Source organism: Anguilla rostrata, chromosome 13 (genome assembly GCF_018555375.3).
Source record: "Anguilla rostrata isolate EN2019 chromosome 13, ASM1855537v3, whole genome shotgun sequence".
NCBI classification, from domain to species: domain Eukaryota; kingdom Metazoa; phylum Chordata; class Actinopteri; order Anguilliformes; family Anguillidae; genus Anguilla; species Anguilla rostrata.
In genome coordinates, this window is record NC_057945.1 from 2988201 (window position 1) to 3014914 (window position 26714).

The following is a 26714-nucleotide window of genomic DNA, read 5'->3' on the forward strand; positions in this document are numbered from 1 at the left end:
GCAATTCGTTTTTGGCCCGCTGTAGCCGAGGGGGACGGTCCAGGGGTCAGAAAGTAAAAGTCCCGCCACGTGTTTCTTCCACCCATGAACTCAGCCAGCTGATTTCACTAATTACTCCTAGCTCCTGTCTGAAGAACTGTGCTAATGAGCAAATCCAGGTGATTGGAACAAAATGTTGGGATTGATTTTTTACTTTCTGAACCAGGACTTTCCCCCCTCTGCCCTGTAGGGGGCAGGCTCTGGTCTGAATCTCAAGAACCAATGTACTCTACTATCCTGAAACTCTGCAGGGGACATTCAATAAAAATAAAATAAGCTATATTTTTGATTTTTGAATATTTTCACTGCAGTATTTTTTTGTCATCCATATTAAGTTAATACTCTTTAATACTTTTTTTGCCGGATCTGAGGAGCATATCTGACTTCCACTGACATGGAAACGCATTCAAGACCAGTAATATAAAAAGGTTTAATCAAGAAAACAGTCAAATGCAGGCCAGCATTCTGAGGATGAGGTCCAGCGATTTACACAGCAAGCAGGGGTGGGCAGTATTTAAAATGTGTGTGTTTAAAATAGGGCATGTGCATGTGTGTGTGTCTGTGTGTTTGTGCGTGGGGGGGTGTGTTTGTGTGTGTGTGATTGTGTGTGTGTGTGTCTGTGTGCGTGTGTGTGTGCGTGAGTGTGTCTGTGTGTGTGCGTGTGTGTGTGTGTGTGTGTGTGTGCGTGCGTCTGTGTGTGCGTGAGTGTGACTGTGTGTGTGTGCGTGTGTGTGTGAGTGTGTGACTGTGTGTGTGTGCGTGCGTGCGTGCGTGCGTGCGTGTGTGTGTGTGTGTGTGTAAGGGGCTCCATGTGGAGTGGGCAGGACTGCAGTCACTGTAAAGGTGACCTAGTTCTGCTCATTAAGGTCAGCAGAAGGCCGTGTTCTCTGTGCTTTGTGTGTAGGCAGTGAACTGTGCCTTACGGCCAGAGATGGACCCAGAGGGCTGGGGAGATGTGAGCCAGGCCTGTCACCAAAGATGCTGCAGCGCGTCATTAGCTACAGTTCAGTTTCACCATCATCCTACAGAGTACATGCATACACACATGCTGCTGAACTGCTATACTGTGTGCGTGTTGGGGGAGTACGTGTGTGTGTGGTGGAGGGGCATGTGTGTGTATGTGGGGGGGGGGGGGTGTTGGGGGGAGGTGCGTGTGTGTGTGCATGAGTGAGTGTGTGTGCATGGGGGGGAGGGGTGTGTGTGTTCGTGTGTGCGTATGTGTATGTGTGTGCACTTGCACATTATTATGTGCTGTATGAAAATGACTATTTACATACACCAAGGTTGCCACAAAAATGAAAGTTGCTCCAGTCTAATGTTGCTTACTTCAGAAATTGTACATTTATATATGTAGTTGCAACATTAATTAAAATGCATCATGATGAAACTCTGAAAGTTTTTTCTGAGTAATATACAAAAAGATATGCAGAGCGATGTCTAAAATAAAACGTGCTCTGCAAAGCAAGGTGAGTCTTCACAAATCGCTCTAGTTTCATTAGCAAAAACGCGCATGACCACGAGGATTCAGCCATATACAGCGCATTGCTCAACGCAGCATCCCAGCACGTTTGCTCTTCAGTCCTTCAGACGGCAAAAACTGAAGGAGGGGGAGGAAGGCCAGCTTCCTCGGGTCAGGTCCCTGTAAAGAGGCGCGTCCCTCCAAGGATGACATTAAGTGCTGAGGTCAACACACCGGTCTGTCCGTCAGGTCCCCATAAGTCAGCCGTTCTGTGTGTATGGTGAGTTAGTGTGTGTGTGTGTAAGGATGTATGTGTGTGTGTGTGTGTGTGTGTGTGTGTGTGTGTGTGTGTAGGTGTGTGTTTGTGTGTGTGTGTGTGTTGTGTGTAAGGGTGTGTGTTTGTGTGTGTGTGTGTAAGGGTGTGTGTTTGTGTGTGTGTGTGTGTGTGTGTAAGGGTGTGTGTTTGTGTGTGTGTGTGTGTGTAAGGGTGTGTGTGTGTGTGTGTGTGTGTGTGTGTGCACACGTGTAAGGGTGTGTGTATGAGGGTAAAGAGCTGTCTGCTCTAACAGACTGAAGAAGCTGGTCAGGGATGTGCGGAGCCCGTCTGAGTTCTGCTCCCTTGTGTTTGACAGAGACCTTTTCCGCCCCAAAAAATGACCCCACCCCCCCCCTCATTTGCCCCAGAGCAACAAGGCCAGCTGAATGCTCCCCGGGAGGTGAGGGGGGTGGGGGGGGGCGTGTCAAACGTCCCGGTGACAGGTCCCAGGGGGGTGGGGGCGGAGCGGGAAGTCTCCTTGCTCTCTAGAGCCCCCTGCTGTTGGGAGGTTTAAGCCGGATGACCCACTCCCCACCGGGGTTGGTGTTGTTCAGGTCCAGGAGGTGCGTTTCGGGGTCCAGGCAGTGCTCCCCTGCAGAGAACCACAGGTCAGCGCCTTCGCTATGGCAACACAGCCACACCCCTACAGCCACACCCCCACAGGCACACCCCTACAGCCACACCCCCACAGCCACACCCTAAGAGCCACACCCCCTACAGCCACGCCCCCTACAGCCCCACCCGGACAGCCACACCCTCACAGCCACGTCCCCTACAGCCACGCCCCCTACAGCCCCACCCACACAGCCACACCCTCACAGCCATGCCCCCTACAGCCACACGCTCAGAGCCACACCCTCACTGCTAGCTAGACTTCTTTCACAAGTATCAGTCTGGGCTCACTTCCATTTCAGTGCAGTCATTTCAGGAAACGCACCTGAAATTCACTTGATTCAACTGAAATTACCCTCACAGAGGATGATGCTTACTTTACACTCCCTCAATTAAACTTCAATTCAATTTACTGAACTGGCTGAATTAAGAAGGAATTCATCCCAACCCTGGCCACACGCTCACAGAGAATACCGCAGCGACTGCACTGACACTTAATGTCGATTCTGTAAACAAAGCGGCGGGTTTCTGTCGTGAACCTACCGATGTTTCCACCCACTTCGTAAACAGCACAGTCAGGAAGGGCAACAGAGCCGTTTCTGCAGAAAAACATACACCCTCTTCTGTTACTCATCACTGCAGTGCTGGCACTGTTACAGTACGATCATTTAAATTATAATGCAGAGAAGGAGAGGGATGGCAAACCCTGGTCCTGACTGGGCAGAGCCTGCAGGGTTCTGCTGTCACTCAGCATTTAACTGACCAATGAAAGCCTTTAATCACACAGCTAGCTCTCATCAGCTTGATTGGGCCTGAAATGTTTATCATTTAAGGAAAAAACAAACCAGCAGACCCTGTGGCTGTCCAGGACCAGGCATGGGTCTCCTGTGTGAAGGTATAATGAGGCCCAGTGTGTGTGTGTGGGTAGGTATGTGTGTGTGTTTGTGTGAGGTTTGGGCATGTGGGCGGGGCAGGAGGCCCTGTATTTGGGTGTGTGGGTGGGGCAGGAGGCCCTGTATTTGGGTGTGTGGGCGGGGCAGGAGGCCCTGTATTTGGGTGTGTGGGTGGGGCAGGAGGCCCTGTATTGGGTGTGTGGGGTGGAGAGCGTATTGGGTGGTGGGGGCAGGAGGCCCTGTATTTGGGTGTGTGGGCGGGGCAGGAGGCCCTGTATTTGGGTGTGTGTGGGGGGCAGGAGGCCCTGTATTTGGGGTGTTGGGCGGGGCAGGAGGCCCTGTATTTGGGTGTGTGGGCGGGCCTGGTGTGGGCGGGCAGGAGGCCCTGTATTTGGGTGTGTGTGGGCGGGGCAGGAGGCCCTGTATTTGGGTGTGTGGGCGGGGCAGGAGGCCCTGTATTTGGGTGTGTGGGCGGGGCAGGAGGCCCTGTATTTGGGTGTGTGGGCGGGGCAGGAGGCCCTGTATTTGGGTGTGTGGGCGGGGCAGGAGGCCCTGTATTTGGGCGTGTGGGCGGGGCAGGAGGCCCTGTATTTGGGTGTGTGGGCGGGGCAGGAGGCCCTGTATTTGGGTGTGTGGGCGGGGCAGGAGGCCCTGTATTTGGGGTGTGGGCGGGGCAGGAGGCCCTGTATTTGGGCGTGTGGGCGGGGCAGGAGGCCCTGTATTTGGGTGTGTGGGCGGGGCAGGAGGCCCTGTATTTGGGTGTGTGGGCGGGGCAGGAGGCCCTGTATTTGGGTGTGTGGGCGGGCAGGAGGCCCTGTATTTGGGTGTGTGGGCGGGCAGGAGGCCCTGTATTTGGGTGTGTGGGCGGGCAGGAGGCCCTGTATTTGGGTGTGTGGGCGGGCAGGAGGCCCTGTATTTGGGTGTGTGGGCGGGGCAGGAGGCCCTGTATTTGGGCGTGTGGGCGGGGCAGGAGGCCCTGTATTTGGGTGTGTGGGCGGGGCAGGAGGCCCTGTATTTGGGTGTGTGGGCGGGGCAGGAGGCCCTGTATTTGGGCGTGTGGGCGGGGCAGGAGGCCCTGTATTTGGGCGTGTGGGCGGGGCAGGAGGCCCTGTATTTGGGCGTGTGTGGGCAGGGCAGGAGGCCCTGTATTTGGGCGTGTGGGCGGGGCAGGAGGCCCTGTATTTGGGTGTGTGGGTGGCGTGTGGCGGCAGAGGCCCTGTATTTGGGTGTGTGGGCGGGGCAGAGGCCCTGTATTTGGGCATGTGGGCGGGGCAGGAGGCCCTGTATTTGGGCGTGTGGGCGGGGCAGGAGGCCCTGTATTTGGGTGTGTGGGCGGGGCAGGAGGCCCTGTATTTGGGTGTGTGGGCGGGGCAGGAGGCCCTGTATCTGGGCGTGTGGGCGGGGCAGGAGGCCCTGTATCTGGGCGTGTGGGCGGGGCAGGAGGCCCTGTATCTGGGCGTGTGTGGGCGGGGCAGGAGGCCCTGTATCTGGGCGTGTGGGCGGGGCAGGAGGCCCTGTATCTGGGCGTGTGTGGGCGGGGCTGTACCTCCTCAGCGGGCCCTTGCCGTTGTCGGAGGCGCACAGCTCCTGCTGCACGCGGGCCAGCAGGTCGGAGGCGCGGGAGTTGACGTTGAGCCGCACCTCCATGGAGCTGCTGAGGACCCCGCCCACCTGGACCTTCACCGTGCGGCAGGGCTGCGGGGGGGGGTGAGGGAGGGGGGGGGGGGGGGGGGGGGGGGGAAGGGGGTGGAGTCAGGGGACATGCATTATGACCAGACTGAGGTCAAATAACTGTCCAGTTACCCTTTCAATACCAAACAAGACTTTGGAAAATTACTGACAACTCTACCTCAAAACTGAACTCTTCTTTCATGTGAGATTGTTGTTAGGAACTATGTTTTGCTAAATATTCAAAACTTCACACAGGGAAATTTTTTCCCGGGTCGGGGGGGAGGGAGCGGTTCTGAAGCCCTGTGTGACGACTCAGGGTCGAGGGCGGGGGCGAGGGGTTCTGAAGGGCTGTGTGACGGGTCGGGGGGGGAGGGAGGGGGCGGTTCTGGAGCACTGTGTGACGGTCGGGAGGGAGGGAGGGAGGGAGGGAGGGAGCGGTTCTGAAGCCCTTGCTCACCTCGGACGCGTTCTTGTCGGGCTTGTCCCTGCTGTCCGCGTGGATCTTCCTCAGCAGGTTCTTGATGCGCTTGTCGTAGAACTGGTAGCGGCGGCTGCTGGTCTCGTTCAGCTTGCGCACCTGGCTCATCAGGAAGTTGGGGATCTGTGGGGGAGAGACGCCTTTCCGCCTCAGAATCTGCGCCATTCATCCCCTTCGGCTGCGTGAGGAGGGAGGCAGCATCTGCACCGAGCGCTCTGCCTGCAGTCGAATGCGCTGCAGTGTTCTCAGTGAATGGGGGAAAACGAACCAGAACCCGGTGCCAGAATCTTTAACAGAAGAGATCCTCCCCTGGTGTTCGCTCTGTAAACAGGGGAACCCACGTACCGGCTGGACATACAAGCAAGACACGTGGGCCGGTGTATACGTGTGTGTGTGTGTGTGTTTGTGTGTGTGTATACGTGTGTATGTGTATGTGTGTGTGTGTATGTGTGTATGTATGTGTATACGTGTGTGTATACGTGTGTGTGTGTATACGTGTGTGTGTGTGGGTGTGTATGTGTATATGTGTATACGTGTGTGTCTCGTGTGTGTGGATATGTGTATGTACGTGTGGTAAGTGTATGTGGATCGTGGTGTGTGTGTATACGTTGTGTGTTGTGTGTGTATGTGTTGTGTGTATAGTGTGTATGTGTGTGTGTGTGATGTGTATGTGTGTATTATGTGTTAGTGTGTGTATAGTGTGTTGTATGTGTGTGTGTGGGGTATGTGTATATGTGTATACGTGTGTGTATGTGTGTGTGTATTGTGTGTGTGTGTTATGTTGTGTATATCGTGTGTGTTGTGTATGTGTGGTATTTTCGTGGTGTGTATGATGTGTATATGTGTGTGTAGTGTATAGTGTGTTGTGTGTGTATATAGTGTGTGTGTTGGTATGTGTTGTGTGTATACGGTGTGTGTATGTGTGTATCTGGTTATGTGTATACGCGTGTGTGTATGTGTGTATACGTGTGTGTGTGATAGTGTGTGTGTGTGTGTGTGTGTTGTGTGTGGTAGTGTGTATATGTGTGTATTGTGTATAGTGTGTGTAGTGTGAGTGGTTTGTGTGTGTGTGTGTATGTGTGTGTGTGTGGTATATGTGTTGTGTGTGTGAGTGTGTGTGTGTATATGTTGTGTGTTGTGTGTGTGTGTGTGTATATGTGTGTGTGTGTGTGTGTGAGTGTGTGTGTGGTGTGTGTGGTTATGTGTGTATACGTGTGTGTGTGTGTGTGTGTGAGTGTGTGTGTATACGTGTGTGTGTGTGTGTGTGTGTGAGTGTGTGTGTATACGTGTGTGTGTGAGTGTGTGTACACGCGGGCGCGCGCGGCTCACGGTCCACAGCAGGTCCTGGTAGCGGATCAGGAGCCTCATGATGTCGGCGGCTCTCTCCGCCTGGCCGCGCTCCACCCCGTCCGTCAGCCGGCTGGGCAGCGCCTTGTGCAGGAACAGGTTGGGCGCCATGATGGTGGAGACGGCCCACAGGTTCATCCGGTTCCTCCGCTCGCGCGACACCACCTTACTCAGGAACTCCAGCAGCACCTGCAGCACGGGCAGAGTCATTAACACAGTAACCACTTTACTGAGGAACTCCAGCAGCACCTGCAGCAGGAGCAGGGTCATTAACACAGTACCCACTTTACTGAGGAACTCCAGCAGCACCTGCAGCACGAGCAGGGTCTCATTAACACAGTAACCCTGCAGGGGAGAGTCTCATTAACACAGTAACCCTGCAGGGGAGAGTCTCATTAACACAGTAACCCTGCAGGGGAGAGTCTCATTAACACAGTAACCCTGCAGGGAGAGTCTCATTAACACAGTAACCCTGCAGGGGAGAGTCTCATTAACACAGTAACCCTGCAGGGGAGAGTCTCATTAACACAGTAACCCTGCAGGGGAGAGTCTCATTAACACAGTAACCCTGTAGGGGACAGAGTCTCATTAACACAGTAACCCTGCAGGGGAGAGTCTCATTAACACAGTAACCCTGCAGGGGACAGAGTCTCATTAACACAGTAACCCTGCAGGGGACAGAGTCTCATTAACACAGTAACCCTGTAGGGGGAGAGTCTCATTAACACAGTAACCCTGCAGGGGACAGAGTCTCATTAACACAGTAACCCTGCAGGGGAGAGTCTCATTAACACAGTAACCCTGCAGGGGAGAGTCTCATTAACACAGTAACCCTGCAGGGGAGAGTCTCATTAACACAGTAACCCTGCAGGGGCAGAGTCTCATTAACACAGTAACCCTGCAGGGGAGAGTCTCATTAACACAGTAACCCTGCAGGGCAGAGTCTCATTAACACAGTAACCCTGCAGGGGCAGAGTCTCATTAACACAGTAACCCTGCAGGGGCAGAGTCTCATTAACACAGTAACCCTGCAGGGGAGAGTCTCATTAACACAGTAACCCTGCAGGGGAGAGTCTCATTAACACAGTAACCCTGCAGGGGAGAGTCTCATTAACACAGTAACCCTGCAGGGGAGAGTCTCATTAACACAGTAACCCTGCAGGGCAGAGTCTCATTAACACAGTAACCCTGCAGAGGACAGAGTCTCATTAACACAGTAACCCTGCAGGGGAGAGTCTCATTAACACAGTACCCCTGCAGGGGAGAGTCTCATTAACACAGTAACCCTGCAGGGGCAGAGTCTCATTAACACAGTAACCCTGCAGGGACAGAGTCTCATTAACACAGTAACCCTGCAGGGGAGAGTCTCATTAACACAGTAACCCTGCAGGGCAGAGTCTCATTAACACAGTAACCCTGCAGAGGACAGAGTCTCATTAACACAGTAACCCTGCAGGGGAGAGTCTCATTAACACAGTAACCCTGCAGGGCCAGAGTCTCATTAACACAGTAACCCTGCAGGGGACAGAGTCTCATTAACACAGTAACCCTGCAGGGCCAGAGTCTCATTAACACAGTAACCCTGCAGGGGAGAGTCTCATTAACACAGTAACCCTACAGGGCCAGAGTCTCATTAACACAGTAACCCTGTAGGGGGAGAGTCTCATTAACACAGTAACCCTGCAGGGGAGAGTCTCATTAACACAGTAACCCTGTAGGGGGAGAGTCTCATTAACACAGTAACCCTGTAGGGGGAGAGTCTCATTAACACAGTAACCCTGTAGGGGGAGAGTCTCATTAACACAGTAACCACCTTACTGAGGAACTCCAGCAGGACCTGCAGAAAGAGCAGTTAACAGCTGCATTTATACACACCACTGACAGCAATAATCTCAATGGGCAGCAGTGTGTTATACCCGGGTGAGGAACTGGCTTTGTAACCTAAAGTCTGGAGGTTTTACTCCCAGGTAGTGCCCTTCAGCACAGTACTTAACCTGCATTGCTTCAGTACACATCCTGCTGTGTAATCTTAAAAAAATCAATGCAAAAAGGCTGTGTAAGTTTCTCTGGATGAGAAGCATCTTCTAAATGCCCGTAATGTAATGCTAATTAAACACTGAGCTAGTTACTGTGTACATGCAGCTGTTTCAAACCGTGTGAAAACATATTTTTATACCGTTCACACTCAAAACTGCAGCTGCACACAAGCACACAGGAAGATGCAGGACAGGTTGGCCCACGCTGGCTGGCTGGTCGGGCACGTCAGCGAATCGGGCCGCCTGGATCCAAAGCGCTCACTGGCTGTGCAGGGCAAGGGCGAGCGAGAGCGACGCGGTGGAGAGAGCGAGGCCCTTGCGTGACTGTGAAGCCCGTGTCACCCGCGGGTGACTCATCGGTAATGACAGAGCGCTGTTGCGTAACCTCAGGACTCGGGACAGAGATATGCGCTGTAGCTACACACATAAGGGGACGTCTCCCTGCTCCCTGATTTAACTGCAACATTCGCACTGACACAACCCCAATCAAACTGCTGAGCACTGCACAGCATTCACCAGCCCAGAGCAAAGCCAAGAGCTCAGGAGCTGAGAGATCGACTGCGGTCTGGAGATAGGAGATATACTGTGGTCTGGAGATAGGAGATCTACTGCAGTCTGGAGATAGGAGATCTACTGTGGTCTGGAGATAGGAGATCTCCTGTGGTCTGGAGATAGGAGATATACTGTGGTCTGGAGATGTAAGATCGCCTGTGGTCTGGAGATAGGAGATCTACTGTGGTCTGAGATAGGAGATCTCCTGTGGTCTGGAGATGTAAGATCTACTGTGGTCTGGAGATAGGAGATCTCCTGTGGTCTGGAGATGTAAGATTGCCTGTGGTCTGGAGATAGGAGATCTACTGTGGTCTGGGCCCAGGAGTTCAAAACTTTATATCTCAATCAGATCCGATCAGATTTTTAAATCCCATATTTTGTGATCCAGGATCAGACAACTCAGCCAGATTTTGTCCCGGTATTTCAAAGCAATTCAGGATAGGATAATCCTGATCCAGATTCAGACTGTTCAAGATTACCAGATCCTGATTATCAGTGCTTTAAAGCACTGGATCATTACTGAGAAAGATTATGATTTTCTAACCTTCAAATTATATATAGTATTCGGGGGGCTTTAAAGGTGCAATATGTAACTTTCTGAGTGCCAATTTTTATGGCCCTACAAATGTAAACAACCTTTACTTTTTTAACATCATTTACTTTTTTAACAAAATTATCTTTTAGCTCGGACAGCTCTTGATACAAGGAATAGCAGTTTGAGCCATTTATTAAGAATAATATAATAAATCATATTTTGCCAAGTATATAACAGCACTTGATTTAAATCATAATAAAAAGCCACATTTTAATCAAAAACAATAAATCTAAAAGGGCAACAACAACAACAAAAATTTCACAGATCCTCTTCATTGAAAGGCAGCTCTAGAGCAGCATCTTCAAGGCGTGCTTTGATGGACTAGTGCCTATTGTTTGTAGATAATTGTTTGATGATTCAAAATTTAATTTATGATTGACATAATATTTGTTGAGATAGCTTTGTGATGATAAACTTATTATTTGGTTGAATGCACTGTTCTGAGAGGTAGGCAAGAGGCCATTGTAAATGTGACAAGAAAAAAGTCAATAAAAATTTTGCAACCATTGAGCAGACAAACAATGTATTATTTAAATTTACAAACTCTACCATCTTTTTTATATTGAAATGTATTTTTAAACGAATTGTATACTACATTTTTTCTGGTAATCCACTCTAAACCCACCCTTCTACTGGGATCAATGTAATCCAGATTTTTTGGATCAAAATGATCCCCATACTATGTTGAAGTTTTGAACCAGATTTGATCCAGATTAAAGCTAGGATTCGATTACCTGATCTGATCAGATTCTAAAGTGATCCCAATCCTGTTTTTTGGTTTTGAACTACCCATTTGCAGGATTTAATCCAATCCAATAGTTAAAATCTGATCAGATCACTTTTGAACTCCTGGGCCCTGGAGATAGGAGATCTCCTGTGGTCTGGGCCCAGGAGTTCAAAAGTGATCTGATGAGTTGTCTGATCCTGGATCACAAAATATGGGATTTCAAAATCTGATCGGATCTGATTGAGATAAAAAGTTTTGAACTCCTGGGCCCTGGAGATAGGAGATATACTGTGGTCTGGAGACAGGAGATCTTCTGTGGTCTGGAGATAGGAGATCTACTGTGGTCTGGAGATAATAGATCTACTGTGGTTTGGAGATAAGAGATCTACTGTGGTCTGGAGATAGGATATCTACTGTGGTCTGGAGATAGGAGATCTAGTTGATCTGGAGACAGCAGATCTACTGTAGTCTGGAGATAGAAGATCTACTATGGTCTGGAGATAGGAGATCTAGTTGATCTGGAGACAGCAGATCTACTGTGGTCTGGAGATAGAAGATCTACTATGGTCTGGAGATAGGAGATCTACTGTGGTCTGGAGATAGGAGATCTACTGTAGTCTGGTCTATTGGGGTCTGAAGATGTATCTGGAAATGTTTGGCAGGAGAATGATTTTTCTGCATTGGGTGAAGCAGCATGGCCTAGTTTGACTTACCATAACTTTATGACCCAGCCTATGCTTACTGTATGAACTTATCTAATAATGTAATAACAGTTACATAATAAATATTGTAAATATTGTTTTCTCGTCGTTCCAATGACCTTCGGTATGCACATACAGTGTGTCGCTTTGGATAAAAGCATCAAATAAATGTAACGCAACGTAATGCTTCCGTCACGAGCAGGAGCGTCAGGAGGCTTGAGGGCGGCGTCTCCGTACCTTCAGGGTGTTCCTGTTCGTCTCTGGCAGCAGGAGGACCAGCAGGTTCAGCACGTGCAGCTTCTGTTTCAGCTCTGGAATGTCTGCGTTACAGGATGGCAAGAAAACGCCAATTTAACGAAGGACCCAAAGTTCCCGCTAAACCTCAAAAAACTGAATCACTACACTCCCAACTAAGAATTTTTGGTTCTTAAAACATTCCTTTTACGTTTGGACAAATGTTCTAACATAAGGGGAATAAATGTCCCCAGTACAAACATCTGTGTAGTTTCAGGGATGTCCTTTGAATGTTATCTTTCAGGGCGAATACGACTGAAGCCACGGGCATGGCCGTCAGACTCCAGTCCTGCAGGGGGCGCTGTATCTGCGGGTTTGAATTCAGTCCTGCGGGGGGCGCTGTATCTGCGAGTTTGACTCCAGTTCTAAAGGGCCGCAGTGTCTGCAGGTTTAACTCCAGTCCTGGAGGGGGCGCTGTGCCTGCAGGTTTAACTCCAGTCCTGGAGGGCCGCAGTGACTGCAGGTTTAACTCCAGACCTGGAGGGCCGCAGTGTTTGCAGGTTTAACTCCAGTCCTGGAGGGCCGCAGTGTCTGCTGGTTTTTGGTGTATTTCTGCACTCATGGTCTTGATTGGTTAAAGGGTCCACACATTGGCTCTCAAATCTAGTCATTAACTGACTGCAGATTGAAAGGAAACCACAAATCCCAGCAGACACTGCAGGCCTCCAGGGCCTGGGTCTGACACCCCTGCTCTAGGAGCAGGGAGCGCCCTGAAGCCCGGAGCGGAACGCGCGTGGTGTGAAGCCCCGCCCCCTCACCGCGGACCGCGCTGAAGGCGCTGAGGTGCTCGGCGGTCAGCAGCGGGGACGGCAGCTCGCGGATGAACTTCTTGAGGAGCGCGGCGGCGTCGTTTGGGCTGACCTCGTCCCAGCTGAAGCCGCCGCTGTAGAAGGTGTTCTCCAGCTTCTGCTGCAGCACCTGCGTGGGGAAACACCAGCTTCGCCTTTCAGAAAGCCCAACACACCAGGCCCAACACACCAGCTTTGCGTTTCAGAAAGCCCAACACACCAGGCCCAACACACCAGCCTCATGTTTCAGAAAGCCCAACACACCCGGCCCAACAAACCAGGCCCAACACACCAGCCTCATGTTTCAGAAAGCCCAACACACCCGGCCCAACAAACCAGGCCCAACACACCAGGCCCAACACACCAGGCACGCATTTCAGAAAGCCCACTGAGGCAGCCACAGCCAGGTAACAGGACGGATTACGCTCTTTAAGTATGAATCCCTCAACGTGGAGGGTCTGTGTTTTCGTCTTTTTTAGATTCGCTGTGTTAACCTTAGGCTCCCAGCCGACCTGGATCAAATTTGAAAAACTTTAACTCTACAGACACTGCTGTAGATCCCTGTATTTTAGAGAATTTTTAACCACATTTTTTTTTACAAAATAAATGTATAACCACCTGGAAAAACACCTAAATACAGGTGAAAGGAGATTTTTATTTAACATTTTTAAGCAAATCTATTGTAATTTTGCCAGTGTGTAAAGGGTTTTGAAGTATTTCCTATAAACCCAGGTCTGGTTCTCTGCAGTTTTTTGTTCTGGGCACTGCCCTCTTGTGGTTAGCACAAGCAAATGCACTGTGTGTGAATGGGGACAGGGGCCTTATTTGTCAGTATCTGGTTACAGTCAGTTCAGCTAATTACTCAGAGACAGGAGCAAATAAATCTCAAATGTCAGGAGCTGGCCGGTGTCTGCTTGTATACGGAGCTGTTTGTATGCTGTCGGAAGGGTTCTTTACACACATCTCTAACTCCAGCCCTGAAAGACGCGGTGTGTGACACACATCGGTTAGAGAGACTGCAGACCTTGTTTTCAAGGCCCAGATTGCTGATTGGACGGGGGTAATTTAAACCGTAAGACACTGTGATGCTTCATGGCTGTGATGTCACACAGGTGACTCACCTTTATCCTGGTCTGGGATCCTGGAACTCGCAAGATACCCTCAGAGTCAATACCCTTTTTCTCCAGGAAAGACAGGAGCTATGAGAGAGAGGGGGGGTAGAGAGAGAGGGAAAGAGAGGGGGAGGGAGAGAGAGAGAGGGAAAGAGGGGAGGAGGAAGAGGGGGGGAGAAAGTGAAAAGAAAGAGCGCAAGAGAGTAAGAAACAGAGAGGGGGGAGGGAGAGAGGGGAAGAGTGAAAGAGAAAGCGAGTGTGTGTGAGAGAGAGAGTGTTTGAGAGAGAGGGGGGATACAGAGATGATGATATTTTAGACAGTCAGTGCAGCTATATGGACATACTAAGATCTCACTCCTTGCATGTGCTCATGTACTCCCTGAGGATGAGGGTAGATATTCAGTCCTGTGGAACAGATTAGCAGGTCCCATGGGAGATGCAGAAATTGATTTATATGTGGTTCTGAATTCACCCAGTCAGTCAGGAAATGTTTTTTTTTTTTTTATTAGACCATAAAGATACTTTCCCAGCTTTCTTATTACGGTTTTGTTCAGTTGAATTGTGTTAGGTCAATCGTGTTACTTTTAATGAGAAAGTTAGCAAATAACAAATAAGAATTTTAACGTTCCTAACAGTGCCTTTGCATTAAACCTCCATGATGTTTTTTTCTGACTAAAAGATATCCACCAGGGGATGTTATGAGCCATTAGCTGATGTAAATTTGCACATGACACGCCTGGAAGATTTTACTGTGGCTTACTGTGATAGATCTTGATGAAAAATGAATATATTTTTGTGCTAGTGGGGATTAAGGGTGCTTACTGCCTGCAGGATGAGAGGAACAGGGGTGCTGGCCTTGATCTTCTGATCGTTCTCCAGCAGCATGGCCAGGGGAACCCCAAAAAGAGCACTATCTGTGGGCAGAGTGCTCACAGTCAGTACTCACAGTCAGCACTCACAGCACTCACAGTCAGTACTCACAGTCCTCACAGACACTTACAGTCAGCACTCACAGACACTCACAGTCAGCACTCACAGCACTCAATCAGAACTCACAGACAGTACTCACAGTCAGCACTCACAGCACTCACAGCCAGTACTCACAGCACTCACAGCACTCACAGTCAGCACTCACAGCACTCACAGCCAGTACTCACAGCACTCACAGTCAGCACTCACAGCACTCACAGTCAGTACTCACAGCACTCACAGTCAGTATTCACAATCAGTACTCACAGATAGCACTCACAGACACTCACAGTCAGCACTCACAGCACTCACAGTCAATATTCACAGTCAGCACTCACAGCACTCACAGTCAGCACTCACAATCAGTACTCACAGATAGCACTCACAGACACTCACAGTCAGCACTCACAGACACTCACAGTCAGCACTCACAGCCCTCACAGTCAGAACTCACAGTCAGCACTCACAGATAGCACTCACAGTCTCACACACACACAAACACTCAGGCACACACACACACACACACACACATGCACACCCACACACACACACACACACACACACACACACACACACACACACACACACACACACACACACCTGGGATCTTTCTCTTGCAGGTCTTCTGTCTTTTCACGTCGAGCTCCAGCAGGTCACACAGGGCCGTCATGTCGATGAGAGCCAGCTGCCTCACCTTCTTCATGTCCTGCTGAGACAGGTCCTCGACCCGGGTCACACCCAGCCGGCACTGCGGGGACACCACCCTCTGCAGGGAGGGAGGGGCCGGGGGTCAGGGGTCAGACACCACACGGTCTCGCTCACAATAAGGCCTCCTCACCTGGACTGAGCATGCACCTGGACTGGGTGCAGGCGAGGTGTATGGCGGTGTAGGGGGGTGTAGGCGGGGGTGTATAGAGGGTGTAGCTGGGTGTATAGGGGGTGTAGCTGGGTGCAGGAAGGGCATAGGGGGCTGTATAGGGGTGTATGGGGGTTCAGGTGGGGTGTATGAGGGTACATGTGGGGTCTATAAGGGTGTAGGTGGGGTGTATAAGGGTGTAGGCGTGGTGTATCGGTGTAGGCGTGGTGTATAAGGGTGTAGGCGGGGTGTATAAGGGTGTAGGTGTGGAGTATAAGGGTGCAGGCGGGGTGTATAAGGGTGCAGGTGGGGTGTATAAGGGTGTAGGTGTGGTGTATAAGGGTGTAGGTGTGGTGTATAAGGGTGTAGGCGGGGTGTATAAGGGTGTAGGCGGGGTGTATAAGGGTGTAGGTGTGGTGCAGGCGGGGTGTATAGGGGTGTAGGTGGGGTGTATAAGGGTGTAGGTGTGGTGTATAAGGGTGCAGGCGGGGTGTATAAGGGTGTAGGTGTGGTGTATAAGGGTGTAGGTGGGGTGTATAAGGGTGTAGGTGTGGTGCAGGGGGTTGTTAGGGGTACAGGTGGGGTGTATAAGGTGTAGGTGGGTGTATAAGGGTGTAGTGGGTGTATAAGGGTGTAGGCGGGGTATAGGGTGTAGGCGGGTGTATAGGGTAGTTGGTGCAGGCGGGGTGTATAGGGGTTAGGGGGGTGTTAGTTGGTGTGGTAGGGTCAGGGGGTTAAGGGTGTAGGTGGTGTATGGTGAGGTGGGTGTATAGGGTGAGGGGTGTTAGGTGTAGGCGGGGTGTATAAGGGTTAGGTGTGGTGTATAGGGTCAGGGGGGTGTATAGGGTGTTATAGGTGGTGGTGTATAAGGGTGGGGGGTGTATAGGGTGTGTGGGTATAGGTGTAGGCGGGTGTATAAGGGTGTAGGTGTGGTGTATAGGGTAGGTGGGGTGTAAAGGGTGTAAGGTGGTGGGTGTATAGGGTGAGGTGTGGTGTATAAGGGTGTAAGTGTGGGGGGTATAAGGGTGTAGTGGGTTTGGGTGTAGGGGTGTATAGGTGTAGGGGTGTATAAGGTGCAGGTGGGTGTTAAGGGTCGGGGTGTATAAGGTGAGGTGGGGGTTGGGTGCAGGTGGGGTGTATAAGGTGTAGGTGGGTGTATAAGGTAGGTGGGTGTATAGGGTGTAGGGGGGTTATAAGGTGTAGGGGGTGTATAGGTGTAGGTGGGGTATAGGGTGTAGGGGTGTATGGGTGTAGCGGGGTGTATAGGGTGCAGGCGGGGTGTAGGGGTACAGTGGGTGAAGGTGTGTGGGGCGGGGTGTTAATGTAGGTGTATGGCAGGGGGTTAGGGGGGTATGGTTCAGTGGGGTGTAAGGTGAGGGTTATGGTGGGGTGTATAGGGTGCAGGGGTTGTGCAGGGGTATTAGGGTGGGGTTAAAGGTTAGGGTGTATGGTGCGGGGTTATGGTACGGGTGTATGGTTGGTGTTGACGGTGGGTATAGGGGTAGGGGTGTATGGTGTTGTGTAAGTAGTGGGTGGGGGGGGGGTGAAAGGTGAGTGTGGTTTATGTGGTGCAGGTGGGGTGTATAAGGGTGTAGGTGGGGTGTATAAGGGTGTAGGTGTGGTGTATAAGGGTGTAGGCGGGGTGTATAAGGGTGTAGGCGGGGTGTATAAGGGTGTAGGTGGGTGTATAGGGTGTAGGTGTGGTGTATAAGGGTGTAGGCGGGGTGTATAAGGGTGTAGGTGGGTGTATAAGGGTACAGGCGGGGTGTATAAGGTGTGGTAGTGGTGATAGGTGTAGTGTATAAGGGTGAGTGGGTGTATAAGGGTGTAGGCGGGTGTATAAGGGTGAGGCGTGGGTGTATAAGGTGTAGGGGGGTGTATAGGGTGTAGGTGGGTGTATAAGGGTGCAGGGGGTGTATAGGGGTGCAGGTGTGGTGTATAGGGTGTATGTGTGGGTGTATAAGGGTGTAGGTGGGTGTATAGGGTGTAGGTGGGGTGTATAAGGGTGTAGGGGGGTGTATAAGGGTGTAGGTGGGGTGTATAAAGGGGTGTAGGTGGGTGTATAGGGGAGGGGGTGTATAAGGGTGTAGGTGTGGTGTATAGGGGTACAGGCGGGGTGTATAGGGGTGTAGGTGTGTGTATGGGGTGCAGGCGGGGTGTATGGGGTTGCAGGTGGGGTGTATAGGGGTGCAGGTGGGGTGTATAGGGGTAGGTGGGTGTATAAGGGTGTAGGGTGGGTGTTAGGTAGGTGGGGTGTATAAGGTGTAGGTGGGTGTATAGGGTAGGTGGGGTGTATAAGGGTGTAGGCGGGGTGTATAAGGGTGTAGGCGGGGTGTATAGGTGAGGTGTGGTGTATAGGGGCAGGTGGGGTGTATAGGGGTGAGGGGGTGTATAGGGTGTAGGGGGTGTATAAGGTGTAGGGGGTGTATAGGGTGTAGGTGGGGTGTATAAGGGTGTAGGCGGGGTGTATAGGGTGTAGGTGGGTGTATAGGGTGTAGGCGGGGTGTATAAGGGTGTAGGTGGGGTGTATAGGGTCAGGGGGGTGTATAAGGTGTAGGTGTTGGTATAGGTGTAGGGGTGTATAGGGTATGGTGTTATAGGGTGTAGGTGGGGTGTATAAGGGTGTAGGTGGGGTGTATTTGGGTGTAGGCAGGGTGTATTAGGGTGTAGGTGGGGTGTATAAGGGTGTAGGTGTGGTGTATAAGGGTGTAGGTGGGGTGTATATAGCAGGGTGTAGGTGGGGTGTATAAGGGTGTAGGTGGGGTGTATAAGGGTGTAGGTGGGGTGTATAAGCAGGGTGTAGGCGGGGTGTATAGGGTGTAGGTGGGGTGTATAAGGGTGTAGGTGGGGTGTATATAGCAGGGTGTAGGTGTGGTGTATAGGGGTGCAGGTGGGGAGTATGGGGGTGTAGGTGGGGTGTATTAGGGTGTAGGTGTGGTGTATGGGGGTGTAGGCAGGGTGTATAAAGGTGTAGGTGGGGTGCAGGCTCACAGGCAGAGTCCCGTCGTCCCTCTTGCGGCGGCCGTGGTTCTGCGGCAGCTCGGCCTGCTTGAGCAGGATGACGGCCTGCTCGCAGTACGCCACGTCCGTGATGAAGATCTCCTCCTTCAGCGTCCTGCCCTGCTGATCCGTGCTCCCTGCCGGACACACACATCCCCCCGACCTTCAGCACCGTTCCCCTCTTCATCATCATCTCTCTTCATCATCCTCTCACAGGCTATCAGCTCTCATCCAGCGTGACCCGCACGGCTAACGTAGCATCTCTGAGATTTAAAAGGGTTTTAACGCAGCACTGCACATTAAACACACCACAGCACCCACACTGAGCACCATCACCTCACCACAGAGAAGCCAGACCCCACTGAAACAGCGAAGGCCAGAAAACACTCAAAATAAGAAATACATACGGATAAAACACCCTGCTGCATATCTATCCTCAAATACGCCATTATGAAATGAATGTAGAGCTCAAGGACGGACTAGCACTAAACCATAATGCAGGCAATAGTCTTTTCATGGCAGCAAGAGATGATCCTTGTTGTAATAATGTGTGTGTGGGTAGTGATATGCAATTGTGCACATGAAGTTGGTACATTTTTTATAATGCATAAGAAATGTATCAGGAAATGAATATCAGACCTTGGGAAAAGAATTGTTTTGAATAATTTATGCTTTTAGACACCACAAAAATTGCTGTAGATTACTGACAATTTTTAAAATATTCAAAATTTAATTGTGAAGATAGTTAGTAACATGTTCTGTTGAAAGGGATCTGGATCTGGAATTGTCTTTTACTCATTTTTATGAAATTTATTTCAATGTGCTCTTAACATATTTCATATACATATTTGAGGTATGAAGAATTTGCATGAATGCATGTTGCATCATTTATGTGAATGCATGCTACTGCATTTATGCGAATGCATGCTACTGCATTTATGCGAATGCATGCTACTGCATTTATGCGAATGCATGCTACTGCATTTATGTGAATACATGCTACTGCATTTATGTGAATGTACGCTACTGCATTTATGTGAATGCATGCTACTGCATTTATGCGAATGCATGCTACTGCATTTATGCGAATGCATGCTACTGCATTTATGTGAATGCATGCTACTGCATTTATGCGAATGCATGCTACTGCATTTATGTGAATGCATGCTACTGCATTTATGCGGATGCATGCTACTGCATTTATGTGAATACATGCTACTGCATTTATGTGAATGTACGCTACTGCATTTATGTGAATGCATGCTACTGCATTTATGTGAATGCATGCTACTGCATTTATGTGAATACATGCTACTGCATTTATGTGAATGCATGCTACTGCATTTATGTGAATGTACGCTACTGTATGCGAAAGGGAGCCACCCTTGGATGCAAAGCGGATCTCCATGGCAACAGAGTTATGCATTTCCCAATCTGAGGGTGATGTCGTTGCAATCCAGAGAGGAGAAGAGTGAGGTAATACAGTGTGCCTGGTGCCCAGATCGCTCCAGTGCAGAGCAGAATGAATATCAGCCTCGACCTAGGATCAGCCTTGGCTTCTTAGCAGATAAAAGGCGAGGTTAGGATACGGACAGGTGAAGCCTGATCTGAGATCAGTGCGTCTATTCTATGGCACTTTGACTATGGGCCCTGATTGGTTTGCCTTGTAGCTCACAGGTTAGGATGTGGAAGGGAAACCTGACGCGAGGTCAGCACTCAGACTGTGACGAGCTTTATGAGCGTGGGCTGTGGTCTGGAGTCAGCTTCACTTCTAAAGCTATAACAGATGAGGGTGGGACATGGACACGGGGCAGCTGATCCGGGATCAGCCGGAGGGAGACGCTGTACCTGTCTTCCGCGCGGTCTCCATGCTGCTCTGTGGGGCCAGCTGCTCGTAGTCCTGGGATTCGGGCAGAGTCGTCTGTGTGAGAGAGCGAGCCGGTCAGCGAGCACAGGAAGGGCAGGCGCCATCTTTCCTCTCCGCGCCGTGCGGACGGAATCACAGCGAGGGGAAAGAAAGACTGCCTGTGGTCCAACATGGCCGACGGGACCGCGGTGCTGTGATTCCTATCTGAACCTGCCGGGACGAGGCCTGGCCTTTTCGGAGTAAGACGCCCAGACTGGCAGCGACAGGTCTAATTGAGGCAGTGAGGTCACACTGGGGAAACAGGCTTTCTGCTCGCCCAGAGGAACGGCCTGTAGCTAAGGCCATCGAACCTGTTGCCCCTGGTTACCCTGCTCATTACCGTTATCTTATCGTATATTTGCAGCACTGGATGGTGGCCTGAGATATGAAAGCTGATTGTTGATTGTGTTATTGTCAGTCGCTTGACCGGGACGGTATGAAGCAAATCTGCAGGGACAGTCGGCCTGACGGTGGGGGGGCGGCGGGTCACCTGTGTGAAGATGTCGCCGACGCCGCGGGGGGGTGGGGGTGGGGGGGGGTAGCGGTGGCTCATCTGTGTGAAGATGTCGCACGCGTTGCGGGGGTGGGGGGGGGGGGGGTAGTGGCGGCTCACCTGTGTGAAGATGTCGCGGACGTCGCGGGGGGGCGGCTTGTTCCTCTTGCGCAGGGAGGAGGTGTAGGAGTCCAGGCGCCTCTGCACGGCGGCGGCCTGCGTGCGCGTCAGGGTGGACAGCAGAACGGCGCTCTCCACGTCCGCGCTGTCCTCACTGATCAGGGGAGACAGCCCCGCCTCCTGCAGCCACTGCTCCTCCTGCTCCCCGTCTGAGGAGCAGAGTGCGGTTAGCGTACCGCGCTGCTCACTTTACTGTGTACTGTTCACCTTACTGTGTACAGTTTACCTTACTGCATACTGTTCACCTTACCGCGTACTGTTTACCTTACTGCACACAGTTCACCTTACTGCGTACTGTTCACCTTAACGCATACTGTTCACCTTACTGCATACTGTTCACCTCACTGAGTACTGTTCATCTTAACGCATACTGTTCACCTTACTGTGTACAGTTTACCTTACCGTGTACTCTTCAGCTTACCGCGTACTGTTTACCTTACTGCATACTGTTCACCTTACTGTGCACTGTTCACCTCTACACACAACCCTCCACTCTACTGTTCAACTTACCATGTACTGTTCAGCTTACTGCATACTTTCACCTTACTGCGTACTGTTCACTTTACTGCATACTGTTCACTTTTGCTGCGTACTGTTCACCTTAACATGTACTGTTCACCTTACTGAACAGCACGCAGTAAGGTAAACAGTATGCAGTAAGGTGGAGAGTAGAGTGGAAGGTTGTGTGCAGAGGTGAACAGTACACAGTAAGGTGAACAGTATGCAATAAGGTGAAGAGTACATGGTAAGACGAACAGTACGCAGTATGCTGTTCACCTTACTGCGTACTGTTCACTCTACTGTGTACTGTTTGCCTTACCGCGTACTCTTCACCTTATTGCGTACTCTTCACCTTACTGTGTACTATTCACCTTACCATGTACTGTTCACCTTACTGCATACTGTTCATCTTATTGTATACTGCTCACCTTCCTGCGTACTGTTCACCCTACTGTGTACTGTTCATCTTACCATGTACTGTTCATCTTACTGCGTACTGTTTGCCTTACTGTGGGCAGTTCACCTCTGCACACAACCCTCCACTCTATTGTCCACCTTACTGTGTACTGTTCACTTCTGCACACAACCCTCCATTCTACAGTTCACCTTACTACATACTGTTCACTGTTTAAATGTGGGGGAATGTGTGTAGATGTGGGGGTGAATGTGGGTAGATGTGGGTGAATGCGGGGGTGAATGTGTGCAGATGTGGATGAATGTGGGGGTGAATGTGGGTAGATGTGGATGAATGTGGGGTGAATGTGTGTGGATGTGGGTGAATGTGGGTAGATGTGGGTGAATGTGGGTAGATGCACGTGAATGTGGGTAGATGTGGGTGAATGCGGGGGTGAATGTAGGTGCATGTGGGTAGATGTGGGTGAATGCAGGGATGAATGTGAGTGGATGTGGGTGAATGTGGGTAGATGTAGGTGAATGCAGGGGTGAATGTGGGGGTGAATGTAGGTGAATGTGGGTAGATGTGGGTGAATGCGGGGGTAAATGCGGGTAGATGTGAGTAGATGTGGGTGAATGTGGGTAGATGTGGGTGAATGTAGGTGAATGTAAGTGAATGTGAGTAGATGTGGGTGAATGCGGGTGAATGTGAGTAGATGTGGGTGAATGTGAGTAGATTTGGGTAGATGTGGGTGAATGCGAGGGTGAATGTGGGTGAATGCGGGTAGATGTGGGTGAATGTAGGTGAGTGCAGGTAGATGTGGGTGAATGTAGGTGAATGTAAGTGAATGTGAGTAGATGTGGGTGAATGCGGGTGAATGTGAGTAGATGTGGGTAGATATGGGTGAATGTGGGTGAATGTGTGTAGATTTGGGTGAATGTGAGTAGATTTGGGTAGATGTGGGTGAATGCGAGGGTGAATGTGGGTGAATGCGGATAGTTGTGGGTGAATGTAGGTGAATGTGGGGGTGAAAGTGAGTAGATGTGGGTGAATGTGAGTATATGTGGGTGAATGTGGGGGTGAATGTGAGTAGATGTGGGTGAATGTGAATATATGTGGGTGAATGTGGGGGTGAAAGTGAGTAGATGTGGGTGAATGTGAGTATATGTGGGTGAATGTGAGTAGATGTGGGTGAATGTGGGGGTGAATGTGAGTAGATGTGGGTGAATGTGGGTGAATGTGAGTATATGTGGGTGAATGTGGGTGAATGTGAGTATATGTGGGTGAATGTGGGGGTGAATGTGAGTAGATGTGGGTGAATGTGAGTATATGTGGGTGAATGTGAGTAGATGTGGGTGAATGTGGGTGAATGTGAGTATATGTGGGTGAATGTAGGTGAATGTGTGGGTGAAAGTAAGTAGATGTGGGTGAATGTGAGTATATGTGGGTGAATGTGGGGGTGAAAGTGAGTAGATGTGGGTGAATGTGAGGCAGGCGTGAGGCCTCTGCTCTCACCCTCAGACTGGCGGGAGTCGCGGCGGCCGGCCTCTGGCTCGCTGTCGCCGCTCCCCTGGCGGATGCGCTCCACTTCGCTCCAGAAGGAGTCCAGGCACAGCTCGTCAGGGCGCTCGGGGGCCGATGCGTGCTCAGCGGAGGACTGGTCTTGGGGGCCGGCCCAGGGCTCCACGTTCATCTCGGTGGGGCTGGGGTCCCTGCAGGAGCACGGAGGGGAGGGGGGGTTAAAGGCCGGGGTTAGAGAGAGAGGCAGGAGGGAGGGAAAAGGAAGTGCAGAGAGGAAGTGAAGTTGAGAGAGAAATAAAAATCTGGACCTAATGAGAACTGGGTCCAATAGAAAGAACTGGGCCCTATAGAGAAGACTGGACCCTACAGAAAAGACTGGGCCCTATAGAAAAGACTGGATCCTATAGAAAAGACTGGGCCCTACAGAAAAGACTGGACCCTATAGAAAAGACTGGGCCCTATAGAAAAGACTGGGCCCTGTCGTGCATTTCAAGTGTAGGATTACGCAGAAAGTACCACAAATGGCCAGTAGGTGCCGCTGCTCTTCTTTATTCACAGCTTGGCTGGAACGTTTCCTGCTAACCTCCCATCATGCAGCTCATTAATCCGACCCGGCTCTGCATTTTACGCCTGACCCCACTTAATGCATTTCTGAGTTCCGAGCCCCGAATGCCATCAGACCAGACCACACCAGGCCCGACAGGATATAAATCAGCCCTCCCGCCTCGGTCGATTATTCCATCAGCGAAACCGCGCCATATATCCTCTCCCCTCCTGACAGAACGGGTAATTTCGTCTGGCTGATAGCGATCTGAGACGTGAGGCACGGGGGCGAGGGGGAGGGGGAGGGGGAGGGGGAGGGGGGTCACACCAAACCGGTCTGTCCGCCTGGGAGACCGTGCTGTCTGCAAAGAGAGACGAGGTGCTGGAGAGAAGCGCTCTCTCACTCCCCCGGTGTGCGTCCCGACACCAACCCCCCCGCCCCTGCCCCCGCCCTTCAGCTACAACCACAATCAGGCCACCTCCTTTTGGGGGGGTCACTGACTGACAGGAGGGTGACACTGAGGTATTTGAAAACGGGTCCTAAACGCACTGAAAGGGCCAAAACCGGTGCCAGACAAGAGCAGACCCCCTTCAAAGCCCTCTCAGCTCCTCAGACGCCGGTCAGCTCTGAAATACACAAAACCCCTGGAGACGGCTGAGGACTTTCAGCGAAACATGTTAGCGAACGAAACACACCGCCGCGTGAGTTTGCTCTGAATGTTGGGGAAATACAGACATTTCCTTTACGACTGTAAGGGATTCCATTCGCGTCAAATGGTTAGAATATTTCAAATAATTGTTTGACACGTGTTTTGGACATTGTGACATGCTGGCCACCTGTGTATTTGTGATGAAGAATTCTGAATCACTTCAAAAACATTTAGAGCAGGGATCTCAAACTGAAATCCTGCAGGGCCACAGTGTCTGCTGGCTCTCAGTATGTTCCGGCACTACACAGCTTCCTCAGTCATTGATTGGCTAAAGCAGCGATCTTCATTCCTGGTCCAGGAGAGCTGAAAGGTCTGCTGGTTTTTGTTTTCACCTTAATAGTATCAACCACTTCAGACCCGAGAAAGTTAACTGTGTAATATACTGCTAATAATTGATCAGTTAAGTGCCGGGTAACAACATAAACCAGCAGACCCTGCGGCTTGCCAGGACCAGGAATGGAGATCGCTGGGCTACAGAGTCCACACGCCTTGTTTCCAAAGCCTAAACTACAAAAACCAGCCCCACTGCAGCCCACCTGGACTGGACAGGAGTCTGAGACTGAGTGAAATGGAAGGATTCTCCTGCTATTCTACAGTCAGTTCCACAGGACGGCTATTCTGTGGCAATCAAAGAAGACAAAAAAAGCAGTCAGCTTTCCTAATTCGATGCAGCCATCCAGATGCTCTGATATGCGGGCATTGTTTCAGGATTGAGGAAGGCAGTTAAGCAGGGAGAGGGGTTTCGTCAGTTTCTGTGAAAGCTAAGAAACCAGTATAATCACTTTCAAAAGGCCGTCCCATAAGATTGCGCTACCATACGCTGAAGAGAATTTGGCTGAAAACACCTGCCACATTTACACTAAGTCACTATGGTTCAATAAGTCATTGGTTTTATTCTACAAACTTCAGAATAATTATGTTATGTAGTGGTTAATGGAAACTAATGGATAAATTTGCTATATTAGTAAACATACATATGCAAATAATAAATTCAAGGCGATCACTCATAACTTGAAAATGGGCATTAAAATGGGTAATAAGTAAAATTAATTAGTGATGTTTTTGCTAAACCACAATCATCGGTAATAAAAAAATGAGTCCACGTTAAGGTCTAGAACAGTTCCTCATGATGTGAGTTATCAGTCAAATTAACTGTGGATTGATAGTTTTGTCAGACGGAATTATGCTTTATGTATTCTGACAAAGCATGTTTGATTTGCAGGTGGAAGTTATCGTTTGTTACAAATATTTGTTTGTGTAAACAACCGCAGATCAGTTCACAAGTAGTCCACACAATACACTCATATGACATCATTATTGTGCTGCAGTGTGGAGCACACAGTAAGAACAGCAGTGACACTGACTCTTACACAGTGCACATTGTATATATTTCCCCAGCTTTTCCTTTCCTCTTTATACTCTTGCTAAACATTTTTTACTGCCATTTATCACATGCTATGGTTAGGGTAGATCTCTTCCTATCCTTACACACACTCATTAAAATAAGCGAAAGCTTCTTACTAATTACTGTTAATTTCATCTGGTAATTTCTTTTAATTTCACCACTGTATGTACAGTATTGCCCATCCCTGTATGAATTGTTGTACGGTGTGAGAACTCAATCTTGTCTAGTCTTCCTTCCCTTTAAGCCCAACTGTTGTTTTTTTTTGGCCATCTGCAGAACAAATTTCCTTCTGGGATAACAACACCTGGCTGGACTTGACTTGACTTACGTTAGGTCAGTTAACACGTTTAAATGAGAGCTTCAGGGAAAGCACATTTCAGAAAAGCAAACTTAAACACGTGAAGATTACTAAACAAAGTCTGTCCACAATCACACATCTGTACAACGATCCATTTTGATTACCAACAAACTCACAATGTCTGTGATTACCAACAGACTCATAACGTCTGTAATTACCAACAGACTCACGATGTCTGTGATTACCAACAGACTCATAACGTCTGTGATTACCAACAGACTCACAATATCTGTGATTACCAACAGACTCAAGTCTGTG

The 26714-nt window shown here is 50.2% G+C and overlaps 1 protein-coding gene across 4 annotated transcripts in view; it reads right to left on the reverse strand.

The window, feature by feature from the left end:
* Window positions 1-1357: 1357 nt before the first annotated feature.
* The window catches only part of LOC135237908 (rho GTPase-activating protein 40), a 46480-nt gene continuing 21123 nt past the window's right edge, over window positions 1358-26714 (reverse strand). For 3 of the 4 annotated variants that reach the window (XM_064305463.1, XM_064305462.1, XM_064305460.1), the window contains exons 2-15: window positions 23435-23631; window positions 20965-21173; window positions 20294-20366; window positions 18437-18582; window positions 15190-15355; window positions 14443-14534; window positions 13630-13707; window positions 12479-12638; window positions 11664-11746; window positions 6798-7004; window positions 5448-5591; window positions 4866-5014; window positions 2970-3025; window positions 1358-2406 (exon numbers count right to left, since the gene is read on the reverse strand). In XM_064305463.1, the coding sequence (XP_064161533.1) occupies window positions 2300-2406; window positions 2970-3025; window positions 4866-5014; window positions 5448-5591; window positions 6798-7004; window positions 11664-11746; window positions 12479-12638; window positions 13630-13707; window positions 14443-14534; window positions 15190-15355; window positions 18437-18582; window positions 20294-20366; window positions 20965-21173; window positions 23435-23612 (1848 nt within the window). In that variant the 5' untranslated portion in view covers window positions 23613-23631 and the 3' untranslated portion in view covers window positions 1358-2299. Of the gene's footprint in view, window positions 2407-2969; window positions 3026-4865; window positions 5015-5447; window positions 5592-6797; window positions 7005-8628; window positions 8653-11663; window positions 11747-12478; window positions 12639-13629; window positions 13708-14442; window positions 14535-15189; window positions 15356-18436; window positions 18583-20293; window positions 20367-20964; window positions 21174-23434; window positions 23632-26714 lie in introns of all 4 variants that reach the window. The other variant, XM_064305461.1, reaches the window with a different exon arrangement.